Raw genomic sequence first — 17,394 nt, forward strand, 5'->3', positions numbered from 1 at the left:
CAGTCCATCCATGCAGAAAACAAACATATTGATGCTTTTATCCCTCCCTTTCCTATTCCAAAGCCACCCTGTGACTCCAGCGACCAGGCTGGACTCCTTTCAGTGTTAACAACTGTTCTAAATCATGAGCAAAGCAGGATTGATGGCCAACAGAAACCTTATGCTTTCTTCACCCTAGGAAGTTAAGATTTCACCAGTCACTTGCAAACATCCCAACCAGACTAGTTCAGAAGTGTATGTTTATTAGAGTTTCTTCCACTTGGTAGAACAAACATGAAAAGTAACCCATGGCTTTAATAATTTACCCTCCATGGGCACAATTTGGCCATACAGCTAATTCATGCTGTAGATTCGGCTCAGTGAAGCACTGCAAATTATCCATACAAGCAAAAAATCCACTTCCAGAGAGTAGATTTAGGTTAAGCAACATTCAAGGATTTGCACGCAAGACTCTCACCACAGTGAACAGGGGTGAACAGTGAACAGTGAACATCAACACCATAATAAATTGGAAAGATGCACCAAATGCAATATTTACTTAAGAGTACAGAAAAGAGCAAACTTTCATTCCCAAACACAAACATTCAGTAACAGTTGAAAATTAAAACTCTTCAAAAGTTCTCAGGAATAGCTTGTGTTGGTGTTGTTTGATTTTTGAAATATTTAGACATTTGGAATTTAAGGGAATGCCAAAACCCTTTGACTTATGGATAGAGAGAGGAAATAAGATCATTCTAGGATATTCCTACCATTTAATTTTAGTTCACACAATAAAAAACACTAGTCCCAATCAACTTGCTCATGTCCTTGTGTAGCTATACACTGAGCATTCGACTTCATGAGAGATCACTGTTTTCTAAGCAGCTGGTCAATGTACACAGTACAGCCTGCCTGCCTGGCAGACCCAAATTCATAATCCTCAGATGAAAACAGTAATGAAGAATGAATGTTTTACTCTGATACTATGAATCTCAGCCCTTTTAAGACATCAGTCGATACCAGTTGCAGTATAAATCTTGCTCAGCAAAGTAGAAGGGGTCTATTCACTTCTTTATATTTTCAATTTCAAAATGCCTGTTAAATAAAGCTTGGGATGCACTCCTTTAAACATTTCCTCCAGGTTTATGGACAAGGTAAGCTCTTAGTGATTAAACATTCTCTGTAGCTATGATGATTAGGAAATGAAAGAATAACACTATATACACAAGTACTACTTTCCTTTCTGTTTTAAGATTTTGTTCTTGCAGGTTACAGAAACGCCCCTCAGGTAATTTTTGTTTGAGCAAATGGTTCTTGCAGCCATTCTTAATGAGGAAGACACAGTGACTTGGACAGGTTTAGGTCTATTAACATAAAGGGGTAAAAAAGTAACTTATTAGGAACAAACTTCATTGCTGGCAATAAGCTCCGAGTTAAAAAAACTTCAGTCAGACACTGTAATTAAGAAATGCAGCACCTTTTCAGTTTAAATGTAATTAAAACTTCTTTTTAAAAAACCCGTCTTTTTTATTATAATTATCACAAAATAATGAATCACTATATCTGAGGAGTGCAAATGAAATTTTTGAAACAGCACTAAATTCTAATTAGGAGAAAAGCATTTCTAGAGTTTGCTACTTATTGAAAAATAAGTTCAACCCTAATTGTCTAAGAGTGTTGGTGGCTGGCATTACTGCAGAGATTTGAGTGTTGTTCCTAGAGAACTGGGTTTAGTGTTCTAAATTCTGTGCAACAGACAATTTAATAAATATTGAACTTAATGAAATAAACATGTGCCAAGAACACTGCTTGCAAAAATATGAAAAGTCTGTTACACTTCAGGTATTGTTTATTCTGACATAAAACCCATTCACAGAAAGCACCTTAGTGGACCCAGTTATACAGCTAGATGGCATATACAGAAAGATGATTTTTGTCCTCTCAGGTAAGTATTTAATCACCTTAAGTAAGTGTCACACAGGTGAACTGGTTTAAAATAGTTTCCAGCTACCTACAGGAAACAAGTGGTTCTTCTCTCCTCTAACTTGATACATGCTGGGAGCCCACATTGCAGTTAGAAAGAGTGAATATCCCATCAAACTTGCTTGACAACCAATTTAGACATGCCAGCTTGATGGCTGTGCTTCACATCACTTTTGCCTTCAGTTTGGAAGTTCAGCAGGGTGAACATTCTACTATTTTCATTTCTGATAAAGATAGTGAGGTTGGTTTAGTTTTCCCTCAGAAGTAAATTCCCATTTGCATATGCTCCAAAACAATTCAGTAATCAAAAGAAAAACACTGCACCTAGAACTCGCATAAACATATTGTCATGAGGCCTCCTGGGTCTAATTACATCCCCCTGCGTGTGCTTAGAAGAAAATTTGTTTCTTTACTTATCATTTAATTTGATGGGAACTTTAGAAGGGCAAAGGGAGGAGTTAACTTCATATGACCTATGAAGGTCTTAAAAATTTTCATTGTGTAGGGATTTTTTTCTAGGTGAAGCATGAAGAGAAAATGAATGAAGTGGCATTCTTTAATCCAAAACTGCCAAATCCTGAGGTTTCAAGGTAAGGTCTTACATAGCTCATAAAAGTCAGCTTAAGCCAAAACATGGAGGCAAAAGACAGAAAATCCATGAAAATCAGTAATTAATTTAAAAAGGACATTCCAATGTATTTTTTCAATGCATAAAACATTTGAAATTTTTACAAAACAAAATTATACCATTTTTAAATGAATGGTAAAGAGGGGAGAAATACACATCTAATAAACACACCGAGGAGAAATAGACTGGAAGAGGAGTACAGCACTGCTTTCACATATGCTTGCACTCGCCACATTACTATAGCTGCACTACCAACATATTCAACTATTGTAAATTACACACTCTACAACTGATTTGAAACATATATTTAAATAATTTGATTTACTTTTCTTTCGGATTTGTATATTGATTTAGATATTTGCAATTGTTATTCTTTATATAGTGCAATAATGATAAAAGTATGAGAAGACCATAGCCCAATACTTAAATCCTGTGAAAAGTTCACTCAACTGTAAAAAATTGTATTTCTGGTAATGCTAGAGCCTGAAGGAGGCAGTTTTACAACCACCCCTCAGGACATCATAAGGAGAAAAATGTGATCACTGTAGATAAAACCATTACCTTCAACAGTGCCTCCTGATTTAACTGAGAGACTATGTAAGAAATCCCTTGCCTCCTTTCTAAGCCATAGTTGACAAGGATTCTCCTTTTCTTCCATTCAAAGTCACGTAGCAATTGCAATTATTACTGCTTTTTACCTACAGCATGTTCAGAACTTCACGTATTTTTAATTATGCTCCAATGTCAAAGACCAGAGTAGAATCAGTCATTCCGCAGGTTTCCTGCTATTTTTCTGCCAAGCATTTCTCTGAAAATTGTAGCTGGCCAAACCACTGACACGTCAAAGACCTGAACACCAACTGCCTGAATCACACATTTCTAACTCTTCAGTCTCTCTTAGAGACCCAAAAGCGCTAGAGTAGCTGTCTGAACCAAGGACCATTCACAGCGCAGAAGATTACATTCTTATTAAGCATAAAAATAAATCCATGTGTCATAGACTTTAATGGCCAAAAGGGCCAGCCAGATAATCTACTTTGAACAGCGCAACACAGACCATTACACTTCATCCAGTAGTTCATGCATCCATTTGACTAGTTCAGTCTGAGCAAAGACATTTCTTCTAAGTTGATTTTTATTGCAGTTCACTTTGTAAGTCCTGCCACTGAGCACAGTAGAGACTTTCTGTTTGCATAACACCTCCCACGATACAACCCTGATCCTGAGTAGAATGTAATATTCTTCCAAAAAAATAAGTATTAAGGTTGTGCCACATTTGCTTCTGCTATACTGATGTCTTTTTCATTATCCCATGTTCATGAACCTTCTTAATTAAGGTTTATGATTATGTGCCAAAACATCTTTGACTTAGTTGAAAACTTTCGTTTCAGCTAGAAACACAGCATCTTGTGATCCTTTCATTGTAGCTGTAATTTTTAAGATAAGTCACACATTTTCCTTCTTTTTGCATCTAATCACCAAGTCCTGCTCTCCCTCAAATGATACATGCTGATACCACCTTTAAGTCTCCAGCTACTGATCTACTTTTTACCTACCCTAAATCACTTCTAAAGCCTTTCAGTATTTCCTCTGTTAACGAGCTATTATTTAGGTATCTACTCCTATATATTTTGCAGCTACAATTCACTGTAGACATTATCCCAACCATTTTTATACCTGTATTCCAATCAATTTACCTACCTAAACAGTTCAGGTTTCTTGGGGGATTGAATAACACCCACTGATCAGAACCTTTGTCCAATCCAAACTGTGCAGATCCTTCAGCATTTCAGGGGTTTAAACAAATCTCAGCAAATAAGCATGTTAAAGGGTGGAAGCCTTTATTTTTCTTTCTGCCAACTAGATACCAAAGACAGAAGTTTGATGTTGACATAATGCAATTACCATGAGTATTTCAAGACTGCAAGTGGAAAGGAAGTTTACTAGGAACTAGGCTTCTGATTTAGACAGATCAGTGAAGGATAATAACATTTTGTACAGTAGAAGGGACAACAAAACATGAAAGGCAGCAACTGGCAAGCATGGCAGCAAGGACAGGTTACTCTGCCAAACTAAGCAGTTTACACAAAGCAGTCCGTAAATAAACTAAGGAATACTTCAAGGAAGATAAAAGGAACAGTGAACCTGATGGATCCTCTTCTAACAACATACCATATGTTTTATTTTTAAAGCCTGGTATTGCACTACCCCTGTGCAAATTACACCCCATAAAACCACTCTATATAAGAAACCAACGTTTTACAGTTAGTCCAAAATCTTAACAGTAATCAGTCTTTAGTCCAGTCACAGTCTTAACAGTCTAAATCATCCAATTATTGTAGAGAAAATAAAACCTCTAGCACAGTATAAATAAAACCTCTAACATAATACAACTAGTTACTCATACACTCCCTTCTGTCTGTCACCCCTTCCTCTAGTGTTGCACACACCTTGCCATGGCCCCTTCAGGTCCTGAGACCAACAGCACACAGCCAGGGTCCCACGCTGTTCATCAGGAGCTGGTGGATGCTGATGGTGGGGACTGTTCCTTCTTCTCTTTAGAGCCCACCTAGTGTAATACAACACATTTCCGAAAACATTCTACTTGCTGTTCCTTTTTCATTGTCTGCGAAGTGCACATTACAGCCAAATAATTATTTACACATAATGTGTGTTTACTCACACTGTGTATTTGTTCTTTCTTCTCTTATCCCTAAAAACTTATTTTGCACAACACTTTAGGCTGTATTTGTTTAAGGATGGGTATCTAAAATTATATATCAATTCATTCCATACAAAATAACTACTTATTACTAACTAACCATTAACCACAGAAATATATCAGAATCATTTTAAACTACAGGCAGTACAGCACACAACTGTACAAAGTTAGACTGTCATTTGACAGATACTGTTACAGCTGAAACAAAGCTTCAGGTGGGACAAGGCAAGCTCAGAAAACTAAAGCTCAGTGAGTCTTCATAGTAAGGCCTTGCTGAATTAATACAAGTTACATTAATAGCAATGACAACACCCTGTTTATGTGGTTACAGGGCTATACCAGTAGCTGGGTCACTCTCCAGGGAGGGTGTAATATTGCCTTGAAACTCCTTAGGCATCAGGTAAAATAAAATTAACATCTTTTAAATCCCTGGGAGAGTACTCTAATAGCATGATAGAAAATACCAGCTCTGCTTAGAGCTTCCATCCACTGCACAGTGGTCACTGCTGGACTGAAAGCAGTTTGTGTGTTAGGTGACAATGGGTGGAATTTAGGTGACTCAAGGCTGCATTCAGACAGCTGTTTAGCTTAGCAAGACACAAGAGGCTCCAGCCACACTCAGACATTGAGGAAACTTTAAAGAGAGTATATACTAATAAGGTTTTAGATTCTTCATGATGAGACAGATGGTAGAGTATCACCTTTTTCGATTATTTTCTTACATACAGGTGTCTAAACTCTGCTTATGCTCTATTTCAAGCACCAAACCCAGCTCTCTAAATCTCTTGTCAAGGTACAAATGAGGAAGCTGATTTTTCTCAGCTGCTCATATAGAAGAGACAGACTAACTCCTCCAGAGGGTAATTTTGATCATAAGAACCCCTACTTAATTACCATCCAAATACAGCTAAAAAGAAAATACAAAAACCTTTTGCTTTGCAAATTATTTATTAAGAAGATACATAGAAAACTGGCCACAAAATGGGATAAAAATATTTGAACATTTTGAAGAAAACAAACAAAAAAAAAAGGTAAATCAGACAAAAATCACCTAATAATTGGGAAGGAACTTGCATTTCCCAACCATAAACATGCCATAGAAAACAGCCTCACAAAGAAGCAAGAATAGGTAGTGGATGCAATTACAGCTTCAATATCTATCTTTCTTTTTTCAGTCTATTCAAAAAATGTCTGTGTATTCCAGGTAGTGAAGTGCATATCCCTTAATAGAGAGACAAATCCAGCTAGAGAAGAGAAGGATAAAAAAAGAAAAAAATAACAGAAATAACACCCAAGTAACACAGCTCCTTAGTCTTCAGTGAAGTAGGCCTCCAGTCCCTCCAGTTCTGTATCAGCTGTTGTATTTGAAGAGGCTGGAGTCGAATTCGAATTCATGCTTTCCTGACTATTATTTTTTTGTTGAGAGTTTCCTGAATTACTTAATTCCTTCTTCGGTTCTCTACCACCACTTAACAGCCTTTGACTCTCTGTAAAATACTGATTAGGATGATTCAACGAAAATCCAATGTCATCAACCTGCACATAAAAAGAAAGAAACATCAAGTTATTATATTTACTTCTAAGAGTCATCTTATTCATACTCAAGAGCAAATTAATTAAAAACTTTTAAAGTTCCAATTTTGTTGAAGAAAAAGACATCAATCTGTAAATACTGTCTCAGTAAATGTGACATAGATTTAATTCCATAGCACGTTTTTTCCTTTCTTCCTTCGTGAAATAAAATAATTTCTTTGGCATATTCAAACATTATTTCACACTGTCATTGCTGTCGTAAAGAAAAGTAAATCCCAAAACACCTAAAACAACATGAGCAAGTAAAATGGCATCTCTTCAGAGATGTAGGACAATTGAACCAACACCTTAAAACAAAATTTCCCAATACAAAAAGGGGAGTCAGACAAGTCTAGAGTGCAAGTGGCAGGAGAGAATACTACTAGTAGTTGTGACAACTGCAGAATATAAATCTAGATGTCAAGTATCAGTGTGAAACTGTGAATGGAAACAGGCAGCTTCACCTGCTTCCATTTTCCCCAGTAGCCACAAAGGCAATATTTACAAGGCAGCAAGCTAAGACAGAAACTCAACAGATCAAGCCTAGCTCTGATCCATCAGTGACAACATTAGCATCCCAAAACTAGAAGCACAACAATGAACATTTAGTCTTCAGTGGGAAAGAAATCAGAAAATTATCGTAAGGTGCAGCGTATTTGTATTGCTCGTATCTACTTAGCAGGTGCAAGCTTTCAGCTCTGCAACTATTTGATAAATGAACATTCAATTTCAAATCAACAAAGCTTTCAGCTTTGAAAGTAAGCTCTTCTGCCGTATTCACCACAAACCACAGTATAATCTTTGTGCCTCTTTTGGGGGGCTTGTAAATTGGAAATGCCTACTTTAAATAAAAGGTGCTTCCATTTCCTATTCAGGTAATCTGCACCTTTCATCTGCCTGTCAGTTCATGTGAATTCTAAGAACATTTTAAGAAAAATACTGCTCTTAAAAATGCATTGGAAAGTTTACCAAACCTGGAATACAAGAAACAATGGAAGACTAAGAGTCATGTACCAGTACATTTCTGCTCCCACTATGTTCCCTTCTTTGCAGCAGGGTGGGGCCAATTCAAGCATAACAAGCAACTCTGCACACACAGAGTCTCCTGAGGACATACAGTGTGGCTAATTTAATATGCCAAACCCCATCAATTTAAATTTCAGCCACTTGTGAATAATCATAAAGCAGAGGATCAGTGTGTACTCTAAATGGAACCCTGATTAAATGCATTACCACTGCCTAGCTTAGCTCCATTAGAAAATGGTGGTGTGGATAACAAAATCTAATTCAGACATGAATTAGCAACTGTAGTCAGTGACCTTGCCTGAAAAATCTTAAAAGTCAGTTAACAGCCCTAGCACTCCAATTTCGTACTCTAAGGCATAAAGAAAAAAAATAAAACCCAAAGCCATCACTGAATTTCATTTTTCATTTCAGTCTTATCTGGATGAGTTTCATCCAGACAGCTTTCATCCATGCTCCAGTTTTCATTACAAGGAAACTAAATTACTTCTTTATACCAAAAAAGCTTAAAAAGAAGTGATATAGTGAAAAACTGGCTTTCCTAGAAGAAGCTCTTAATTAGCTCTAGGGTTTTTATCCTTAAAATCTCAGTTTTCTTCAGACCAATTTAAGAGTCACTTTGTAACTCTTAATTTTGTTCTAAACTCCTCTCTCCCCCCAAAATTGGAATAAGCTGCAGAAGCAGTTCATTGTATGAATGGGAGCCTACAATCCTGTTTTCAGAGGTGATTGATGGTATTTGGCTAAAAGCTATTTACAGGTTCTTAGTTAATATTGCTGTATGAGTCCATGTACCATTTCTCCTTTTCGAACTTGAATATTACTAAATCAAAACTACTTATTGAAGCTTACATAACTCTTAATTAAAAGAATTCTGTGCAAACTATCACATTTTTTGAGAGCCTGAAGAGAGAAAGAAGAAGATTTTTTCATATCATCATCTTCATTTGTGATATAGTGATACAGAAACAATTCTGTTCTGTGTAATTTGCAACAAGGTTCAGTGAGCATTTCTCTAAATAAAAATATTCTGCTCTGGTTGGAAATTTACAAGAACTCTGAACACAAAAATGGAGGCTTTTTATGTTAGATTCCTCATGTTTTTACTTTATCTAAGTTTTACAATATTTTTAGGTAATGTAGATCAAAGTACATCAATTTTAAAAGCCTTGTCATTAACTTAGTTGCATGTTAGCTGAAACTTACTATCAGAAATAGAGAAAGTAGATTTCTCTAACAGCTTTGTCCATTCACACCTGTAAAGCTACCTGGAATCCATTATACCCAAAGAAAAATGTATTTTCTGTGCAGTTAAAAATTTAAGCTCATAACATATATTGACCTAAGCAAAAGGATGTATCACTTCATACAGAACTGTATAATCCATCTAGTGGGCGATACTAGCATGGATTCAGCACATTTTGTACACACTGGCTTTTGTACAAATTTTAGTTTTTATTCCTCCTGTAGCAAATATTGTTTTGAAAAACTTACAAGCATCTCTGGCTTTTAACCAAAAACTTTAAAAGAGGTGATAATGCTACAGGTGATATTACAGAAAAACCACATAGAGCACTTATGGTGCTACAACTTTCCTTTCTCACACTTATTAAAATAGTCAACAAATGGCATACTCATACAATAGCTTCTGCCTGAAGAAAATGCACTGGACCACACAAATGATGGCTGCTTTTGTTCTGTGGTTGCAAAATAGTGAAAACAAAGATCAGGAGAGGTGTAACATTGAAGTTAATAAGCCTAGGTTACACAGAATACAAAGAAAATCAGCTTTTTGTAACCGGTGCTATTTGAACCAGTAGCACTGAAGTGTAAAGACAACTCTCATCACCAGCCTCCCAAAAAATATACCCAAACATTCTCACTCTAGTCCAGCTGCATTTATTAGCATAGTCTCAATGCCAAGGACTAGACTACTGAAGCTGACCCTGTGAACTTAGAAAAATATAATCTTATCAAGTCTCCATTACAAAGTCATTAATATTCAATCTAACCCACATACACACCATAACTTTCAAGAATTATAGGTAACACTAACAGCTCTACACAACATAAACACTTTCTTGGTAAAATTTTTACATAATTGAAGTAAAAATTCCCCACATGAGCCAGTCCATTATTTTTATGAAAATTTTACTTAAGATTGTTCCCCTCCTTAAAGAAACAATGTTAGGCTAATTGATTCTTCTGAAGCTTCCTTCACTGAAAACCTCTGCTAGTGATATACAGGAAAGCAAAGGTCAGAGACACATTTTTAACTACCCCCAAAAAATTAAAAATTAATAAAGCATACAGCTGTAGGACAGAAAAATCACTCCAAGCAGGCTGGTAACAAGTTGAGCAGCTAAATTCTCTTCTAAAAAATTGCTGTCATAAGCATGTGCCATTCAAACTACAGAAAGTGTCTTTCTCTGTATTCTGCTTTCTTTCATTGAAATAAAAGATTTATTAACAGCAAAGCAGAAAGATGATTCTTCGTGCAAGCAGCAAAGACAGATATTTATATTACCACAAGACTTATAAAAATAATGCTATTCTGGAATTTGCCACAGAAGAATGTAAAGACAGTTTTCCTAAAATGCACTGTGCTGATTTATTCTTCTTTGAATGTTGACCTTGGGGTTTGTAGTCATCTTTGGAAAATATTATTTCTACTGACTTGGTCTTACACGGGGCAAGTGTTATCTAAATTTCAAATTGTACATAATTTTGAATTTATCTCCAGATTATTAGACTTGTTGTCGCATTTCCTAAGACTAAGAGAAAGTGTTCCTCTCAAATTACAGCTGCCAAAACAATACTGGATAGAGGTTCAGAGTATACCTTTGCTATACACTTATATATATGATTGCTGGAAATTTGTGAAGAGAAACAGTTCGATTTAAATCAAATGTCAAAACCAGGAAGAACCAAAAGGTCAACTGTAAGTGTCTCTGGGAGGGTCATCTAATCCTCATCCATATCTTTAGCAAGGCTGTTCCATAGTCTGCTGTTTGAAAGGGATGTTTCTATTTCTTGAGTTGTGGAGACAGCAAAGCTTTAAGAAGGGCTGTGCTTCATTGCTTTTTCTTGATGAAAGGAGTCTTGAACCAGTGCAAAAGCTGGTTCTTTGAATCAAGAAATCACACAGGAGACAGAGTACAGCCATTTGCTATCTTACAATTTTCTGGAGGATCTTACTTTAACTTTGCTTACAATTACGCAAATACGAAAGCTCTGAGAATGTTCATCTTGATTTAAAAAATAATCATACATGACTATAAATGTGAAAAAATACCAAATAAAAATTAACAATATTAACTATGAGCACACTGGGAGATTACCTTAAATTTACCTTAAAAATATTTTCCGTTAATTTTTTAAGGTGTATTGAAACAACATCAAATTTGTAAAGTGCATTAAAAAACCCATAAATTTGATTAAAAGCAGGATATTTAGAAAGTTAAATGACTTGAAATTGATAAAATTCAACAATATTGACCTTTCCAGGAAAAAAGCATAACATTTTACTACATCTTGTAATTTTTCATGGCTTCTTCGTGAACGAAGATTTGAAAGGGCTCTACCCATGCTTGCTACAAGCGCACTGATGGCTAAAAAGGCCAATGCGAGATAGACAAGTCCGGTTGCAGAAGGCACAGCAGAAAGACTCCCCAGGTGATATCGATGAGACGCGATTCTTTCTGCGTTGTCTTTTCTCCTCGAGAGTGATCCTGCGTGTGTTCTCAAAAGCAGCAGCAGCGTTATAGATGGTGTGTCTCCAGGCCTCCCGATTGGAGGCCAGGGCAGACCAATGGTGGTGATCAATATGGCCAAGGATGAGGGATTGTTTCAGGGAGTCCTTGTAATATTGAGGGTATTAATAACATCAAAAAATAAATGCAGGAAATTACAAATGAATATTTGAAATTATTGAAAACTAACAAGGCAAGACAGCTAATGGTGGATGTGCAAACTGAAAATAGTCTCTGGACTTCAAGGGTGATTTCCAAGGTCTTCCTCAAGACAAAATCGGTGATAATAGTTGAAACAAAAATTAGTAGCTACTTACCTCATGTGTCAACTCAAAGTACTTCTGACAGGCCAGCTGGTAATGCATGCCCTTCACCAACTCCAGGATCTACACAGAGGGAGAAAAACGTGACAGATTCAGAAGTGGCACACCTACATCTTGTTTATCTTCCACAACAAGGTATTCCACAACAGCCTTGTACAACAGCTCACGGACACTTGCAGCACATGACATCTGCGTATTCTGCTAATAACTGACAACATTCAAAAATGCCCTGGCTACACTAGAAACAAGATAAAACCACAGGAAGGTATGCCTGGCCCTTAAAATGTAATTTCAATACTCTTAACTTCAACAGTAAGTTGAATCTATATTTAAGTAATATAATTGTGACAGTTATTCTCAAAGTATCATATTGAAACATCTCTTTCAAAACTGCAGACATAAATCTAGTAATTTAAGTGCTTGAAGCATGAAGCAATCAAGGACACAATTTGTATTTTTATTTTCCACATTACCAGTTCATGCAGATGCGCGGTAAAATACTATGCTCCCATCAAGAAAATTTAATGCAAATCCTTTAGACAAGTATCTGTGAGAGAGGAAAGCTTTTACCTTCAATCAGATTTGCCCTTTTTGAAATGAAGTTATTTCTAGTCAAGCTCAGCAGAATGTGTGAGTGAATAGGCTGTTTTGAACACCTATTAGGAAAATCATGCCATCTTTTGTAAATACAATTTGCTTTCCAATTCTACTTCAGGTAATCTCTTCTGTGCTGCATAAAGTCCCATTCTTATCACCAGAATGCAATGCTGGTTGAAATATTTTAAAGTTTCATCACCTCCTCCCTCCTTTATATAATCAAAATGTATGCTCTCTCTGCTTATCAAACAGAGAAAATTGCTGGAATTAAGAGATAGCCTCAGTGGAAGGAAAAATAGCTTTCAAGAAATGTTAATTTCAGGCCCTTTCCCAAGGCTGACCTTTGTGTCAAACACAGCAATACACAGCTTAAATCCCCGCTGTACTCATTATCGGATGCTGCCCTGTATTTATTGACAGATGTATAAATAAATTACATTTGCTGAATGGATAAAAACAGCACCACAGTGCCAGGAAAGTACTTAGCCACATTATTTCTATGTAATAGCCCAAGTGATTATATTTCTCTCCCTCTTACCACCTCCTGTTAAACCTTCTGTAAAAGAGCAAGGCCAAGGCCAACTAGGCGATGAAGTCTGAAATCTGGCATTATCTGGGTACATAAATTTATTTCTTTTTTTAATCCTCTCTCTCCTTGAAATTGACTGAAAAAATCAGTAGTTAAAAATTGGAGAAAACTCATCTATTCTAAATTCAACTATTCAATTTTATATTGCCTTATGTTTTCCTGTTTGTTCCTTACAATATGCTATGCTATGCTGAAGAGCTATCTCTATTTTAAAGAAAATGCTAACCATGTTGTGTGTATGTACTTTCTTAAAAGGTATTTTTCATACAACTTAGAGTAATTATCAGAAGACCTGTTTGTCTGCTGGTTAGTTGAAAGAAATATTCATGATGTTCTGTAGTATTCAGACTGTTCTAACCTGAATTTTCCATTTGAAATAATTCAACTAATCTAATCTAGTTTATAAACACTTCTGGTTTTCTCAAAATTTTTCTTTGTTTAGCCAAGACTACACCTAATAAAATTATATAAATACGAAGTTTTCTAAATGTAGGTGTAAATACATTTGAAGTCTCAGTAACCTTAAGTAAGCAGACATAAACTTAGGTATGGACAAATTCTTGCTATAAACCCCAAAAGACAAAAAGCACCAAGGTTCTCCTATAACTTAAGTGAACACTTTGAACAAGCTTATCAGTTAAACGCTAGGAGACGTTCTACAATTTGTTTAACTTCTGCATTGCAGACCACAGTTATACCTGGTTTTTGTATCAGTGATGCCACTGTTCAACTACCCTGAGAAGTAGAAAAGGCAAGGATTACCAAAGCTAGCTTTTAATTATTCTTATTATTTTATTGTTTTAATTACTATTAATTCACAAGAGCTCAGATCAATCTGCTGCTGTCTTCTCTTGACAGCTCAGTGGAAAAATGGTAATTCCAAGTGACAGATATCAGAAGAGGAATCACTGACATAGCACATTGATACAGTGCTCCATAGAATCAGAAGAGTCCAGAGACTTTCATCCAGTTTGTTAAATTTATCAATATACATGATTGCATTGGTCATCATTTTACTCCTGTTCCTTTACCCTCTCCACCACATCACCTCCCCAGCTTGAAACGGTTGGCCAATTTCAGCCAAATTTGACAAGTAGAGATGACGAAGCTAAATGCTGATTAAAATTGTGGTTGGGTAGAAAAGTCAGACCAATGTTTGTGGCTCTATTCAGAACAAAAATAAAAAAGCAGTTATGATTTAGCTCATGCTCGTTCTGAGACAGCCACAAGGCACAAATGATAAGCCTGATGTTTAGTACATATGTAAGATTAAAAAAGCCACATCAGGGGGACCAGGTTCACCTTCTGTGTATATGAAAGGACTGAGGAATTAGGGGCACATCAAACATATTCAAGAAGAACAGGGTTAGTAGATTAACTTGCTTTAAACAGAGATTAAGTTGCTAACAAAGAAAACAAAAAAGGTTAAAAACTGGAATAGAATGGAGCCCAGATGGAAAGCAGTCATCTGTGTGAGAGAAACTATCAATTCTCTAAAACAGAATTATCATTCACAATAAGTATTATCTTTCAAACATTTGTGTACATAATGAAAGCAAGCTTAGAGCTGTTTTTCACTAGTATTACCCAGTAACAGACCTCCACTCAAAACTCAATTCACAGCGGCAATCTTTTGCCTCTACATATATTAAGATATTTACACTGCATTGCTTTATTTTGCAAGTGAAGGTACATACTCAAGGACTCTGTTAGTCCTTATGTGCCTTTTCCTTCACAGCCATCTGCAACTTGCTTTTCTGATGTTGCTCTACTGACTACTAATGAGGTTGAGATGATGTTTGGCAGCTGTATGCAGCCACCTGCTTTTATAGATCCTCAGCACTCAAAGCTAAGATGTTTCATAGGAGGATAGTTGGGGCTCTGTAATTATCCATTATTCTTTTCACTTACTCAAAGTAAGTTTGGGTTCGTTTTTTTTTAAAATTGCAGAATTAACTTATATTTTTAACATGAAAATCTTTCTACTATAGATTCAGTTATGTATGACTCATTTCTAACCTTCTCTGGAGGTATTTAAAAGATTTGTAGATGTGGCACTTCTTGGGGACGTGGTTTAGTAGTGGACTTGACAGAGTTGGGTGATGAACTCAATCTTAAAGGTCTTCTCCAACCTGAAGATTCTATCATTCTTTTTATTTCAAAGGTGACTGGAGATATGATTGGGTGCAACTGCTGGAGATTATCTGAACACATTCCACTCTTCTCTTTCAGGCCACTCTGTGACCACCTCAAAACTAAACCTAGCCCCAGGACTCCCCAGTGCCTTTTGCCTCCTGGTCAGTACAGTCATCTGTCCTTTCTACTGATTTCAAGTATTTCCTGTATGTTTTAAATGGATTTTGAAGGTTTCATGTTTATAATGTATGCACATATAGCACAATTTTCTCAGATAACCTCCAGACACACCTTCCAACCTCAACCATACTGTGATTCAATAATAAACAGTCACAATAGCACCTGACTACATTTTTATTACATCCTTTTGGTGGTTAGAATATCAAATCCAAACTTTAAAAAATTCATTTTCTAGTTCAACCATGTACCTTCTGTACTTTCAATTGCATTCTATGTATAATAAATCTGTGCACATACTCTAGAAGTCTTCTGTACTCTTATAGTTTCTTATTATTAGGAACCTTAACAATGAATATAAGTGTCTGAAGGGAGGGTGCCAAGGCTCTTTTTGGTAGTACCAAGGACTAGAGGCAACAGATAGAACCTGATGCACAGGAAGTTCCACCTGAGGACAAGAAAGAACTTCTTTACTGTGCAGTTGACCACACACTAACCACACCACAGACTTCCCAGAGAGGTTGTGGAGTCTCCCTCACCAGAGATATTCAAGAACCACCTGGACACAATCCTGTGCCATGTGCTTTAGGATGCCCCCGCTTGAGCAGGAAGGTTGGACCCGATGAGCCGCTGTGGCCCCTTCCACCCTTCTGTGACTGCGTGATTATCAAACATCTGTGCTTCTCACTGTGTTACTGCATTTTTTGTATTCTCTCATGTTTTCTTTTCCTATGCTGTTTTTTTGTTTTACTGTCACAAGCCCGTTCACCAGTCACTAGTCAACATTTCCTTTTTTTCTTACCAGTACTTAAATCAGATTTTTGAATAGTCCACTCTAATATAATTGCATACAGCTTTTTTAACATTATAATCTCACCTGGAAATAGCAAGATATAACTTCTCATTTCTAATACTTGTTTCCACTTATCAACAATAAATTGAAGATTGGGAAAATTTAGTCATTGGAAATACTGTAAATCAAATTTTTAAAATAATTAGTTTTAGCCACATTATATTAAGATGTTTTGTCATATACAGATATTAAGCTACGTCATGTTAACACTCTACAATATTGTAACCACTGATAGTGTCAGTAACAGTAATGCCCCAGCACCAACAAACACACAAAAAGAAGTCAGATGGGAGCTCTAACATCAGAAAAAAAGGGTTAGATTTGGCTGGTTAAATGTGCAATTGTGTTCACTCATCTTATAGGCAAAAGTAATCCTAGTGAAATCAATAAGCATACTCATACTTGAAAAATACACCAACTATGAGACAATTAAACATGATGAGAAATCACTGAAAATTTTAAGGAACTCTGATGTACCAAATTTCACTGTAATAATAAAATGGGTATCCCAGAAAATGTGTCTATATTATGAATATCAATTGTTCTTGTATTTTTGTTTCTGTTTTATATATTTCCCAATAAATACTAACTTAATAAAAGATATCTTACTTAAACAGTACTTGCTTCTAATTAATCAGAAGTTTCAAAAGCCCTACCATGAAGATGACTGGCGCTAAGGCAAAATTCTTCAGCTGCAAGAGAAAATATTTTTACAGACAGCACTGATTAAACTTTTTTAATATTAGACCATCAGAAGGAAGAGTGTGAGGTTTTTTCCAATGTGGTGGGTTTAGGGGTGGGGTTTTTGCTGGTTTGTAAGGAGTTTGTTAGGTGTTTTGATGTGGTTTTTTTTTTCATTCATGGAAACATACAGCCATATCAGAGGCCTAGGCACAGACTGGTTTGTTTATTTCTATCTCTGTGAAGATTCTCCAGTCCCACAAAACACTAATCTGTTGGAGAATATTAGACAAAGTTCAACAACTTAATCAAAACTTCTAATTTCACTCAATTATGGAAAAAAAAACCTTTTTAAATTGGACAACACTTTTACTAGAAA

The 17,394-nt window shown here is 36.1% G+C and overlaps 1 protein-coding gene across 1 annotated transcript in view; it reads right to left on the bottom strand.

The window, feature by feature from the left end:
* Positions 1–2,656: 2,656 nt before the first annotated feature.
* The window catches only part of PRIM2 (DNA primase subunit 2), a 100,180-nt gene continuing 85,442 nt past the window's right edge, over positions 2,657–17,394 (bottom strand). Inside the window, exons 12-13 of the mRNA XM_050316319.1 lie at positions 11,977–12,045; positions 2,657–6,848 (exon numbers count right to left, since the gene is read on the bottom strand). Coding sequence (XP_050172276.1) covers positions 6,621–6,848; positions 11,977–12,045 — 297 coding nt within the window. The 3' untranslated portion in view covers positions 2,657–6,620. The remainder of the gene's footprint in view (positions 6,849–11,976; positions 12,046–17,394) is intronic.

Source organism: Myiozetetes cayanensis, unplaced genomic scaffold (genome assembly GCF_022539395.1).
Source record: "Myiozetetes cayanensis isolate MyiCay16 unplaced genomic scaffold, myiCay2020 scf2-11, whole genome shotgun sequence".
Lineage (NCBI taxonomy): Eukaryota > Metazoa > Chordata > Aves > Passeriformes > Tyrannidae > Myiozetetes > Myiozetetes cayanensis.